Here is a 13953-nt window from a genome sequence, read left to right as displayed (position 1 = left end):
TCAGGACAGGAAAGGAGTAAGGAGTTTGGGTTGTATTCTAAGGGTGATGGGAGGGAGGCCACGGGAGTATTTGGGCAGGGACTCAGATAATTTGACTTGAGTATTGATGAGATTGTTGTGGCTGTAAAAGGTCAAGGAGGGAAACAAGGAGGACTTACGGTGTATTTTCGATTTGAAGAACAAAAAATAGAGTTGACCTTTCTGATATAGGGAAGTAAGGAGGAAGGCTCGGGGCAGGGACTTCAGGGACTCAGGTTTGGATGTACCAAGTTTAAAATGCCTGTTAGAAGTACCTGAGTGGAGATACCGAGCAGACAGCTGGATCTGGACTTGAGGGCCTAGTCAGAAGCACCCATGGCCACGCAGAAGGCCAAGGAGATGTGGACTACCAAGGGTTCTTTCAGTTCCGGTCTGTAGGAAATCATTAGAACTTGCTTTGCTGGAGCAACATCAGTAGAATAATGAGGCAAAAACCAAATTGTGCACGTAAGGCAGTGAGCGTATAGATTATTCTTCCACAAGAACCAACTTCTGGCTTTGTTCATTACCTTTTTCTTTGTTTCCTATTTCATTAATCTCTACCCATATCTTTATGAACCTCTTTCTAATTTCTTCAGGTTTTCTGTTCTAATTTCTTGGAGGGGAGTCTCACCTCATTAATTTTCAGCTTTTCTTCTTTTCTGAGGCAAGTGTTTCAGGTAGAAAAGTCTCTGAACATCCCATGTGCCACGCTGCGCAAGTTTTAAGATGTGGCGATTACGCCATCATTTAGTTCTGAGGATTTCTAAATTCCCATTGTGAATGGAAATTCTTTGGCCTCCTCCTCCTGTCTTCTTCCCAGCAAGGATACAATTACAATTGAAGGACCATAGAAATGACAGGCAGATCTGAATCCCGAAGACATGGAAATTCTAGAAATAAAAAAGTGTAACCACTGCAATGAAAATCACATTCACTAAATTAAACATCACGAGACACATTGAAAGAGTATTTATTCAGAGCGCAGCAAAAATATATAGGAATATGGGAAAAACAAATGGGAAATTAAAAGCATCAAAGACAGACTAAGGCCCTATTATGTCTGATTGGAGTTCTGGAAGGAGAATAAAGATAAAATGGAGCAGCGGTGATCGATATTGAAGAGATTCCAGAAATGATGCAAAACCCACATGAAGCCACAGATCCAGGGTGCAGAACATTCGAGAAGCAGGATAAATTAAAAACAAATCCACGCCTAGACACAGTGTATTGAAATGGCAAGACATCAAAGGCAGAGAAGAAGACCTTGAAAGCCACCAGAGAGTAAATACAGATCCCTAGAAAAGGACAGCTAGAAGGAGGCCAACTTCTCTGCAGAGCAATGGGAGCTGGGAGACAGATCATAATGGGTCGAGCAAGAAGAGCTGCCCCCTAGGTTTGTGGGCTCCGCAAAAGAGCTCTTCCAGAATGAGGACAAAATATCAACAGGATGCAAAATTGAGAACACTAACCACCAAGAGAACTATTGTAAAGAACAAGCTTCAAGGAAGAAAATGATGCCAACAGGATGGTATGAGATGCAAGAAAAAAAACAGTAGGCAAGTAAGTGGTCACCATATCGATAAACTCAAAATATTTCCACCACACCCCGCCACCCGGAGTTAAATATTCTGAAGATCTCTGTGAGACTTCAGAGAGGGAGAAATGGAGAGAGGAGGAAGATGGTAAGATTTTTGGCTAAGTGTGTTTGGTAAACTTGGGAGGGAACCACCAGAAGCCTAGAAATAGCATGTGAAAATTCTGAATGTGGAGAGACAAAATAATATGGAATAAAGGGAACAACTTGATTAATTTTTTTAAAGGCCTGAATGAGGAATGACAGGGATGGTTGGGTTAAACAATTGCAAGAGGTAGGTGGATTTACCCAAGGCCAGACGAGATGATAAGGCCAAGCACGGGTTAAGTGCCCCCGTGGAGGGCTTTACCATGAGGGAGGGCAGGTCCACACCAGACCTTTGGGAAGTTGAGGTTGCTCAGTGTGACGTGCACCCAGGGTGGGGGCAGGAAGCTTCACCACGCTGTGGGTCATCCCCATCATCCCAACAGAGAGCCTACAAAGGCCATGCCCTTACAGTCAAAATGACAGTCAAGAGCCTTTGATCTCAAACCAGGAAATGCAGAGCTTATGCCATAACCAGGCTGGAATTTTGAGCCCCACATCGAAGCCTCTGGAACTGTGAGGGGCTGACCTTATTTTTACTTACAAGGGACATGATTAGTGCCCTAGCCAGTTCAGGCCCTCGGATCCTGCCATCAAGGGAGGGGGCTGTTCAATTGTCACATTGAAAACCTACCTCTTGGCGATTGTCCCTTGAGGCTGAGCCCTCTCAGAAACTAGAAGAACACTGGAGAGTGACACACACACACACACACACACACACACAGTTTTAAAACTACAACTCCAGGGACGCCTGGGTGACTCAGTAGTTGAGCATTGCCTTTGGCTTGGGTCATGATCCTGGGGTCCTGGGATTGAGTCCAGGCTCGGGCTCCCTGCAGGGAGCCTGCTTCTCCCTCTGCCTGTGTCTCTGCCTCTTTCTCTGTGTCTCTCATGAATAAATAAGTAAAATCTATAAAAAAAAAATAAAAACCTACAACTCCACTGTTATGGCCATAAAAATTCCTCCCCCACCACCCAAGCTTGGCTGGTTCCAAGTCCCTGCTCTCCCAAGTTTTCACAGCTCACCTGAAAATAATAGGAGATCCTATCCTTTCAGTAGCCTGGACACATATTATTTTTCACATTTTCTTTTACTGATGAGGAGACAGCGACCCAGAGACTGACGTGGCCTGCCCGAGATCACTCAGCGGTGAATGGCAAAGCAAAGAAAGGAAGGTGGGCTGTGTGGTGTGGGCCCGTTTCTCTTTCTGCTAGCAGGTGCCAACAGAGGGAGTCCCTGGAAGAGAATGGGGCTAACTCCAGCCTACATTTCCACCCACCCCCTCCCACTCACCTTGCTGCTGCTTTTTTGTAGAAGGGTTCCCCCCTCCCAACAAATAAGGAAAAATTTGAGAGAAACATAGAACCTCGAGTTTGGATTTTAACGGATTTCTCCAGCATAGGCCATGGTGTGCTGTTCCCCAGAAAAAGCCCAACATCCAGATAATGGTAGTTCCTGAAAGAGAAAACGGAAGAGGAGGTCATCAAAGAAATAAAGTGAATTTCCCCAATCTAGAAAGCGCGAACTTACATGTTGAGAGGAGGCTCTGGGTACCTGTCACAAAAATGAATGACTACCTATCTAAAACTGTGACTTTTTTCCTTTTTTAAAGATTTAAAGCTGTGACTTTTTTCCTTTTTTATTTTTTATTTTTTTGTAAGATTCTTAAAAATCCCGGGACCCTGGGATCACACCCTGAGCCAAAGGTGGAGGCTCAACTGCTGAGCCCCCCAGGTGTCCCTAGATGCTCACTTTCAACTGAGTTTGGGTGGCAGAGAAAGCTCACTTTAGTGTCCCCTGGCCGGCATGGGGTCCAATGTTGGCACGCTGATTCCAAATGATTAATCCTTTCTCTTCTCTAGTAATTCAGATACTGCTTATTTCCTTTTCACCTCCCAACTTGAAGAGTGGGTTGCTGATGAAGTGCTATTTCATGGGCGCCGTCTACCAATGGAAGTTTTGTACTGTTGGAATATTTTCATAAGGAAAGCAAATTTTTGTTCTCATACAAATGTGTGCTTTTTTAAACCTTGGATAGGCAGGTGTGGAAATGGAGTAACAGAATTGGGTGTCAGAATAAAGTCTTCTCTACATTTCCATCTGCATCTAGATTTTATTGTGTGCACAGCAGTTTCGATGTCTTCCCTGGAGAAGAATGAGAGGAGGAATTCTGAAACAGGTATAATTCAAGAAAAAGTTGCTCCCTGGGGTTCCTGGGTGGTGGCTCAGTCAGTTAAGTGCCCGACTCTTGATTTCAGCTCAGGTCATGATCAGGGTAATGGGATCGAGCCCTGTGTCGGGTTCTACGCTGAGGTGGAGCCTGCTTATGATTCTCTTTCTCCCTCTGCTTCCCCCTGCCTCCCTCATGAGCGTTCATGTGCTTGCTTTCTTTCTCTCTTAAAAAAAAAAGAAAAAGCTGTTCTCTCAAGATCTTTCATTTTGGTTACTTCTCCAGTAACCAAATATTACCTTTTATGCATAGCAGATAATTAGGAGTAAGTTTTTTAGTACCATAGGGTTTTTTTTTTTCCAACCTAGAAGTCATTGCTTGAAGAAATCTCAAAAATACATCATCTTTGATTACTGAAAATTGATGTCAGTGTATTCAGTTCTTGTAACAAGTATATTGTTTACATTTTTCTTCAAGGACTCAGAACTATATGAAACTATCTTAAAGTCTAGCAAATGAATTACTTTCTCTGTAATCAATCAGTGGGTGTGAGCTTATCCTACTAAGTGATATTATTGGTATTATTAGTATTGTTTCCCAACATATACAAGATTAAGTCATTTTTTAAAAAATCAAGCCATATGCTATGGGTAATAGCTGCTGTTCCATCTGTTTCAGCATCTCCTATAACTGAATGACAGAACAATTCTAAAGCCATGCAGTTTCTTTTCTGCTAAAGAATGATGAAAATGGCCCATCATCTTTTTGCTTCAGCCTATAATTCTGTTAAAATTTAGTTATAATTACATGCCTTTTTTAAAAAGATTTTATTTATTTACTTGAGAGAGAGAGAGATCACAATCAGGGTAAGGGGCAAAGGGAGAAGCAGACTCCCCGCTAAGTGGGAGCCCAACTTGCGCTTGATCCCATGACCCTGGGATCATGACCTGAGCTGAAGGCAGACGCTTAATTGACTAAGCCACCCAGGTGCCCCTAATTTCTTTTTTTTTAAATTGTATTTATTTATTCACGAGAGACACAGAGAGAGAAGCAGAGACACAGGGAGAGGGAGGAGCAGGCTCCTTGTGGGGATCCTGATGCGGGACTTGATCCCAGGACCCTGGGATCACGCCCTGAGCCAAAGGCAGATGCTTTGGCTCACTGAGCCACCCAGGTGTCCCCCTAATTTCATTCTTAAGACACAATTTACGGATGTGTGAAAAATGTTTTGCTTGTGATTCCTAAGTCACTTATTATCTTCGCTGTGATTTTTCTAAATGAATGTCCGTCTAAAGATTGATTTTCTATTCTATAAAAACATCTTCTATCAGTTTTGCCCTTCTTTTGGTAAGACTGCCTGTCCCGACTACCATGCTCCAGCCTTAATCCTTGACAAGCAACTTTAAATATTTTAATTCCTGAAAAGTCCTTATCTAATGAAAAGGAAAAAATACAAATGTTTCCTCTACTGTTTCCTTTTACTACTATTTGCATCAATACTTCTGGTCACCAAATGTGTGGATTTTTTTCTCACACCAACCAAATCTCCAACACCAGCTGGGTATTCTATGATTCTATTCGGTTCAGACACCATCTACCTGGAGTCAGATCCCACAGGTTAAGGGCTTAGCAGCACAAGACTGTTCTCCCTTCATATACCAATAGCAAGTGTGAGACCTCAGGGGATCCACATTTCTGTCTGACTTGGCTACAAATCAGGGGTTCCCCAACTCCCTCCTCAGGTTTAATAATTTGCTATAATGGCTCACAGGACTCAGGAAAACACTTGTGTTTACTGGCTTATTATCTTATAAAGGATATGATTAAGGATGTAGATGAATAGCCAGATGAAGAGATACACAAAGAGGTCCAGAAGTGTCCTGATAGCAAGAGCTTCTGTCTCTGTGGAGTTTTCGTACACCATTCTCCTGGCACATAGATGCGTTCACCAACCCGGAAGCTCTCTGAACCTGCTAGCTCAGGGATTTCTATCAAGGCTTCATCACATAGGCATCATGGTTTAGTAACTCAATCTCCAGTCCTACTTCCTTCCCTGGAGGATGAGAGTAGGGCTGAAAGTTCCAAGCTTGGTCCTGATGACCATTCCCCATCCTGAAGCCATCCAGGAACCCACCGAGTCACCTTATTGTAACAAAAGATGTTCCTATCACCCAGGAACTTCCAAGGGGTGTGGGGAACTCTGTGTCAGGAACCAGGATCAAAGACCAAATATTAGGACAGAAGGTGTTCCTAGCACCTTTATTGCTTAGGAATTTACAAAGGGTTTTAGGAACGCTGACCAGGAGCTGGGGAATGAAGACTAAAAAAACCGTATCTTATTATGTCACAATATTATATCATATCTGGGAAGTAGTAGAAGTACTAATTTACGGTAGACTTCAATAAGTTAAAGACCCCTGTCGTAAGTTCTAAGGGCAATTTAAAAAAGGGGGGAAAAGCTAGTGGAAAGATAAGAAAACCTGATTTAAAAAAATATATATATAGTAACAAAAGACAGAAAGGAGAGAAAAAGCCACATAGATCAGTTGAGATGAATACAAAATAAATAATGAGATGATTGATTTAAACCCAAATATGCCAACAACTACATTAAATATAAATGAACTAAACACTAATTAAAAGCAAGGATTGTCAGCCAGGATTTTAAAAGACAAAAGTATTAAGCTATATGATGTTGTCAGTCTACTGAAATATAAGGATAAGAAATATTAAAAGTAACAAAACAGAAATATTAATCAAAATAAATATGGCATTATTATGTTAAAATCAGAAGGATTACCAATATTACCTTTTATGCATAGCAGATAATTAGGAGTAAGTTTTTTAGTACCATAGGTTTTTTTTTTTCCAACCTAGAAGTCATTGCTTGAAGAAATCTCAAAAATACATCATCTTTGATTACTGAAAATTGATGTCAGTGTATTCAGTTCTTGTAACAAGTATATTGTTTACATTTTTCTTCAAGGACTCAGAACTATATGAAACTATCTTAAAGCACTCTTACATGTCCGTCACTGGTAAGTGAAAAGAACATGTGCTTTGTTTGCCTCATTCTTTTTCTAAAAACAGTTCTTTTTTTATACATTATTTATGTTATGTTTAGATAGAAGATGATTTACTGTGGATGGTGTTGTACATGGTTTGGGTTTTTTTCCTTCTTATGAAATGTTGAAGGAACAAAATACATCTTCAAAAGCCATAACAAGTATTCTTGAAATACCTTTCGCCTAAGTGGAATTAAATAACCAAAAGCTAAATATAGTTCCTAAGGTTTATTTTGTCAATGTTTTGAGTGCTAGTAAATCAAGATATTCTACAATGACCTGAATCATGCTGTATTATTCTTTCTTGCAGTATTTAACTTTTTTTTGACACTTTGGGTTCATAAATTTCTTCTTATAGTTATCCTTCTAACCCATTCTATCTTACTCTTCATATCAACTGGCATTATATTTCCTATGTATGTAGCTATTTGTTTTTAATAATTGTTTTTTGTATGTAAAATTACTCAATCATGGTAACATTTCGATTTTGTAATAATACATATACATTTATATTTGACTTATTTATTATTTATAGGATTATAGAGTTATATATAGGATAATTATAGATTTATTTATAGAATTAAATAAATTCTATAACAGTACACAAAGAGATTCTCACTCCAAAATATGTCTAAAATGATTACTCTCAAAGTTGAATATTTTAATATTAACATTAAGCCGAATGGCATAACATATGCAATTGGCTGACATTTTTGCACTAATTGTATATGATGGTAACTCTCAAGGTCACATGATTATTGATTATCACGAACTCATGAATGCCAGACATTATGCTGGAGTATGCATTTGGCTCTTTGGCCTTCTTAAGGCTGAGGCTTAATACCAATGTCAGAATTGAACTAGTATGCACCCTATGCATACTATTCACTTCTGAAGAGGTCTTCTACCAAAACATGGTGTAAACCAAGAAGAAGGAAATGTGAGATTCAGGAAACCAGAGTTCCATCTTTTTGTTGTTCTTGTTAAGATTTATTTATTTATTTTAAAGAGAGAGCGAATGCGTGCATGAGTGGGGGGAGGGGCAGAAGGAGAGAAGCAGATTTCCTGCGGAGCACGGAGCCAGAAGATAGTGCTGGGCTAGATCTCAGGACACTGAGGTCATGACCTGAGCTGAAATCAAGAGTTGGATGCTTAACCAACTGAGCTACCCAGGCGCCCCGAAAGTTCTATATTAATGGAGACAGGAAGAAAACCTCCAACTTGACAAGGAAAGATTTTATAACACCAGCTGTGTGTCAGTCAGTCCGTAGTGCGGCAGGTTAAAAGCATTCAGAGCTAGATTTCCAGGCAGGTGAAACTGATAGAGAACCTGATGGTTTGAGTGATTGAGGGGCTAAGTACCCAGTCTCCCAGGCTTTGTCTCTTCTCGTCACTTCCAGTGTTGGGTGAAACACTACATCCCAGGTTGGGGGATCTGGTATCCCAAGTGGGCAGCCTGTGAAGGCACTGTTAGATAAGGCAACCTGGAAGTGCAAGGGAACAGATTCCCATCGGGTGATGTGCCCATTCACATGGGCAGATAAATTCTCTATTCTTCTTCTCTTCCATAGAGGACACTGGGGCACAGTTTTAACCTGTCAGCTCATCTGGAGAACTCACAAGTGCAGAAGAACATACCTGTCCAGCAACCTGCTGTTCCCTGGTGGCTTTTTGTGCTATCAAGCTCACTAACACATCACTTTGCATTGCCTCCCACCTTTCCTTCCTGCCTTCCTTTTTCCTCATCCTCGCTTACCTAGATTTGCATGTCCCAAATAAAGTTGATGCAGTGTAGTCTGTACTTCGGACTACTTTTTAAAGGATCTGGGCCAAGATGAAGACAAATAAGTAACCCAGCAACTTCTATGAAAACTCAAAGTAATGAAACAAATGGCAATTAATAATAGTAGAAGACATGGCTCAGCCATTAATAGGGTGTAGTCCAACACTGTGAATACTAAATATCTAACAAACATTGAGCTAGAGCTGCCCTGGAAGAATGGCTGGGAGAGAGATGATTGGTATGTGTGGTGGTTCTAGTTAAAAAGATCTAAATTCTCATCTTCTATAGTGAGAAGGTAATTAGAGTTTTGAAAAATCTGAAAAATTAAATGGTAAAAAAATTAAAAGAAAACACTAACATATTTGAAGAATGATTGCCTTTGGGGACAATAGGAAATTGAAGGAAAATAGGAAATTGAAGGCAATTCTTTTTCAAATCTTACTGAATTAACCAACTCAGCCAACACTGTGACTTCAGTCTCCAAAAATGCATTTGAAAATGCATCTCAGGGATGCCTGGGTGGCTCAGTGGTTAAGCATCTGCTTTTGGCTCAGGGCATGATGCTGGTCCTGGGATTGAGTCCCACATCAGGCTCCCTATGAGGAGCCTTGCTTCTCTCTGCCTGTGTCTGTGCCTCTCTCTGTGTGTCTCTCATGAATAAATAAATAAGTAAATAAAGCCTTAAAAAAAAAAAAAGAAAATGCATCTCAAATGCTGGTTACGATAAAGGGCAACAATGTGGCTGTATTGTTGTTTACTATATAATCAAAATAGGGTGAATGAATGTTGGCTTTTAAAGAAACTTTCAGTTTCCTGGAATAACTGCACCATTTTTTATTGCCTCCAGCGCTTGGGACTTTCCCCTCAAAATGCCTCCTTAAAGGTAAAGGCCACCTTGGCAGGGCTTCACAGCCAGTAGCAATGGTGGGAGGAGTCCATGCAGCCCTGTGCTCTCTGCCATGAGGTTCATTAGCCCAGGATTGATGCTGTAGGAGTCAGATCCACTCTGCATCCCTCACCCAAAGGGCACTCAGATCCAAGGCTTCCACCTGCCCCAGGAGGATGGCCATGCCCTATACACTGTAGGTGTCGAGCTTCTTGCCAACACTGGTGGCCAAGTCCAATCAGAAACCAAACAAAGGCAGGGGGCAGAGTAACATGAAAGTGGTCTCTATCGTGGGAGCTTCTTATATGCCAGAAAAGGAGCCTCATGGTACCTTGGGATGATGTTGTTCAGCCTGGTACCCAGGATGGCATTTCTTAGTGTGTGGACCATATGTGAGGGACAGAATCATATTCAACTGGGAGGCATCAACCATCAGGAGAAAGAACACTTGAGAAGCACCCAGTAAGCGCCAGGTGCCCTCCTGGATGTTTTAAGGGTGCTATCTCAAGGCCCACAACACCTCTGCAGGGTAAACCTTGTTGTTCCATCTTGCAGATGGACCTGAGGATCGGAGAGGCTAAGGAGCTGGCCAAGAGGCACACAGCACCAAGTGGTGAATCAAGGATCCATCTACCTTCGGAGTCCCCAGGTTTCTTCACTAACATTCTGGGGGCCCTTACAGGAAGAAGCCTACGGGGGCGGCTGCTGGAGACTGAGACCTGGCAGCCAGTGCGGAGGTTCCTAAGGAAAGCACTGCACCATCTGCTGTCAGGCCACCCAACAGCAACACCTGGAAATCTTGGGTCCTCTGAGGGCTTTCACCATCATCACTGTCATGATTGTGGGTCACTGGTATGCTGCGTGGCTTGACAGTTACTGAAAACTTGTACAGCCTTGCTTTTATTTGAACTTACAGCGCCCCGCAGATGTTATTCTGCCCGTTTTTCAGATGAACAAAATGAAACCCAGAGAAATCCTTTCTCCAGGAACCCTTCCTTCGGAGCGCAGAGCTCCAGGGGCAGCCCCTCTGAGGGCTGGGGTGGGAGGGTATGGGGCAGGCTTCATCCCGGGCAGCGAGGGGCCCTGCCAAACATTTGTGGGTGTGAGTGAGGTGAGGGAGGAAGAGGCCAGGCCGAGTGGATTACTGAGCATTTGAACTCAGCCTCAGAACAGCAAATATTGATTCAAGAAGCTGCCCAAAGAAGCTGACATTTTTACAGTCAACAAATAAAACCGAGCCCCTCCCAGCCCCCTTCATCAAAGGCCCTTTCTCTCTGCAGCTGCCAGGGCACCTTTGTCATCTGCGCCTGGGAAGAGGAGGAAGGGCTGGTGGGAAATGTCCACAGGGGCCTGGCTGATGTCAGCACTTCACCTTTAGAGAGAACTGAGAGCCCCAGACCCCAGGGGTGGGACCTCGGGGAGCCAGGCAGCCAGCCCAACAGGTGCCAGAGTCCCTTGGGGCAGAGCAGAGCCTGGCACCTGAGTCCCCAAAGACAACAGACACGCCTCCCACACAGCTTCCTCCTGTGGTGGCTCCTTGGCTGGTTAGCCTGCCCAGTGCCCCTCATTCACGGACTGGGAAGCTGAGGCCCAAAGAGATAAATGGCTCTCCAAGGTAAATAGCGGGAGAACAGTGAGGTTTGCGCAGCTCCTTGGTGTCAAGGCATAGGGGAGGCTCAGCTCTCACTAAGCTGAAAATGAGAGGCAGCCACCTGGTGGATGACGGTCCCTGCCTTCCTGGCTCTGCCTCCGTGACCCGAAGCCTGGCCTTCATACCCTGCTCAGACAGGTCCCTCCACCTGGACTCCCCAAACCCTTTTGGGGTACTGCTCATCCTTCATGCCTTGCTCACTTGTCACCTCTTGAGGAAATCTTCTGAATGCCCTCCCCATCCTGCCCCCCTCCCCCGCGACCTGCACTTGCACCTGTACCTTTGTGGGGCAGAATCACTGCCTCTCCCCCAGCGCTCCCCGGAAGCATGGGCTGCTTCTGGCCTTGTCCGCCAGCGCCTGTTTCCCCTTGGGTGGGCCATCCCTTGGGTACTCATTTCTCAGTTCTTCCAAGCCAGACACTCCATTAAGGGCAGGAGGTGTGCTTGGTCCACTCCTGTCACCCAAAAGAGCCTAGAAAAGTGCCTGGCACTGGGCAGGCGCTCAATCAGTGCCCGTGGGATCGAATTAGAAGTATCTAAGATAGGCAGCGAAGAAGCCAGAGAAGGGAATCCCGCTGCATCTGGACCGGGAAGGAAGGTGCCTCGGCCCAGGCAGGTGCACCTCAGGACGGAGGCTTCTGCCCTTCGTCACTTTACTTGCCCTCCTCATCACCTGGGGGCTGAGCTTAGTTTCCCGGCCAGTCCCCATCAGCCGCTGGGAAGGCAGAGGCTGAAGAGCACGCAGCCCTGCGCTCTGCCTGGAGCTTCTGGAGCATGTCAGGGAACCCCAGAGGCCTTTCCACTTGCTGCCCGACCGGTGGGCCAGCCTCTGAGCTGCTGCCCCAGTGTCCACGGTTTTGGACTCAAGGTGGTCAAGGACAGTTCTTCTCAGGACGGGTCCCAGGCATTGCTGCAGAGGAAGCTGGCAGCCATCCCTGCGGCTCCCCAAGGCTCTCCACCTTCTGGGCTGGGGGGAGGTTGAGACTGGCCCCTGTGGTTGGGCGTGAGCCTGGCGCCAGTTCAGGGCAGAAGCGGCACAGACCCCTCCTGAGATGGACATGCCAGTGGTCTAGCTCATCACTCACAGGAGACCCACGAGGGTGAGGCCACCCAGGGACCAGTAGGGGGACAGCGGTGCCACACCCTCCACACCAGGCCTCCGTACCCGGGTGTCCAAGGCAAGTGCCCCACGTGTCACCATCTCCTAGACAGCGGGGAGGGGAGGGAGGGCTTGCAGGCCTGCAGCTGTTTTTAGCAAGGGACGCAGGGGTCTTTCTGCTCACTTTGGTCAGCTTGAGCTTGGTCACGTGGCCACGCCCACCGTGTAGTTTCTGGCGCAGCGGTCATGTGCCAGCTCAAAGGCGCAAAGTTGATGTGATCCAAGTAAAAGAGGGCGTGTGGATCCCGGGGATCCTCACTCACCAAATGGCTCTCCCAGTGTCTGGGGCTCCCGGGCAGATCCTGGGTGCCCACAGCCTGCTGGACCCGGGGACCTTTCCTCTCCACTGGCCACTGCCTCCCAGCTCAGAATGACCTTGGGCAAAACCTGTCTGTTCCCAGGGCTTCCTTTTCCACATCTGGAAAAGACGAGGCCCAGACCAGCGATCACGGGGCTTCCTTCCAGCACTGACCTTTGACAACCATGGTCATGGGCAAGTTCTTTAACCTCTTGGGGTTTCAATTTCCTTATCTGGAAGAGAGATAAAAATAGTTCTCACCCCTGAGGGCTGTTAAGAAATCGTCTAGGGTCATTCCTGTCATGTAAGACATAACCAATAAACGCTTGCTGTAACCAAAGTAATCTGAGTTCCATTTGTCAGTTCTTTAGGGAGAATCCGGTGAACTTGTTCGTGCGAAGACAAGCATCTGCCGCAAGTCCTATCATCAGCCTCCTTCTTGGTCGTTTTAAGGGTCAGGCTCATGTCTGGAACATTGCATGTGTTCAAAAATGAATTCTAGATCCTGTGGGGCAGATCTCTCCCCCCAGGTGTCCCCTGCAGGCTGGCTGGACACTTCCCAGTGAGCCAGGGCAGCTGGCACATGTGGGGATGCAACTAAGCCAGCAAACCCAGAGGCCACCAAGTCTGCTCTGAGGGAGCTGCCGTCCCCAGAGACCACGGTGTCCACCTGCACCTCTTGCTCCAGGCTGCAGGGCAACTTCCCACTTAGCAACTAATGGATCTGGGAGAACTCAGGCACCTGCTTTCCACTTTTGCACATCAATGTCCACATCACCTTGGTGACAGAATGGGGAAGGAGGGGCAGGTAGGGAGGGCTGGGAGTGCACCATCTGCCAGGTTAGCCCAGAGGGGTGTCCACCGCTGGGGCCCAGGCAGGCCCAGGAGTGGGGCAGTGACCACAGCTGTCCCCAGGAGACCCCACCGAGCTGTGTGCAGCACTCGCAGACAAGGCAGAGGCACAGCGGCCTGAGACCCGGATTGCCAGTGTCCCGGCTCATGGCCATACAGTATCATCTAATTTTGGACTCTACACTATGGATACTGAAGGGGAAGCAGTATGTAATCTGAAGGGACCCAGAAGGCCTATATTTGCCACATATCTACACTCTGGCCTGTCACAGGCAGGCCCTGAAAGGCCAGAATCGAGGTGATGCCAGGTCACCTTACTCAGAATACCTTCTTGCCTACCCAATCTATTATTGAAGCCATTTTATGGATGAGGAGCCTGACTCAGGGAG

At 45.6% G+C, this 13953-nt stretch overlaps 1 protein-coding gene across 2 annotated transcripts in view; it reads left to right on the top strand.

Moving 5' to 3' along the window:
* Positions 1 to 13052, top strand: part of MAN1A2 (mannosidase alpha class 1A member 2) — a 212516-nt gene extending 199464 nt beyond the window's left edge. Inside the window, exons 13-14 of one of the 2 annotated variants that reach the window (XM_072769611.1) lie at positions 6857 to 6908; positions 10160 to 13052. In XM_072769611.1, the coding sequence (XP_072625712.1) occupies positions 6857 to 6884 (28 nt within the window). In that variant the 3' untranslated portion in view covers positions 6885 to 6908; positions 10160 to 13052. Of the gene's footprint in view, positions 1 to 6856; positions 6909 to 8506; positions 9372 to 10159 lie in introns of those variants that run through there. The other variant, XM_072769612.1, reaches the window with a different exon arrangement.
* The last annotated feature ends 901 nt before the right edge of the window (positions 13053 to 13953 follow it).

Source organism: Canis lupus, chromosome 12 (genome assembly GCF_048164855.1).
Source record: "Canis lupus baileyi chromosome 12, mCanLup2.hap1, whole genome shotgun sequence".
Taxonomy (NCBI): Eukaryota; Metazoa; Chordata; class Mammalia; order Carnivora; family Canidae; genus Canis; species Canis lupus.
Note: the sequence above shows the minus strand (reverse complement) of the source record. Positions and strands in the feature narration are given on the sequence as shown.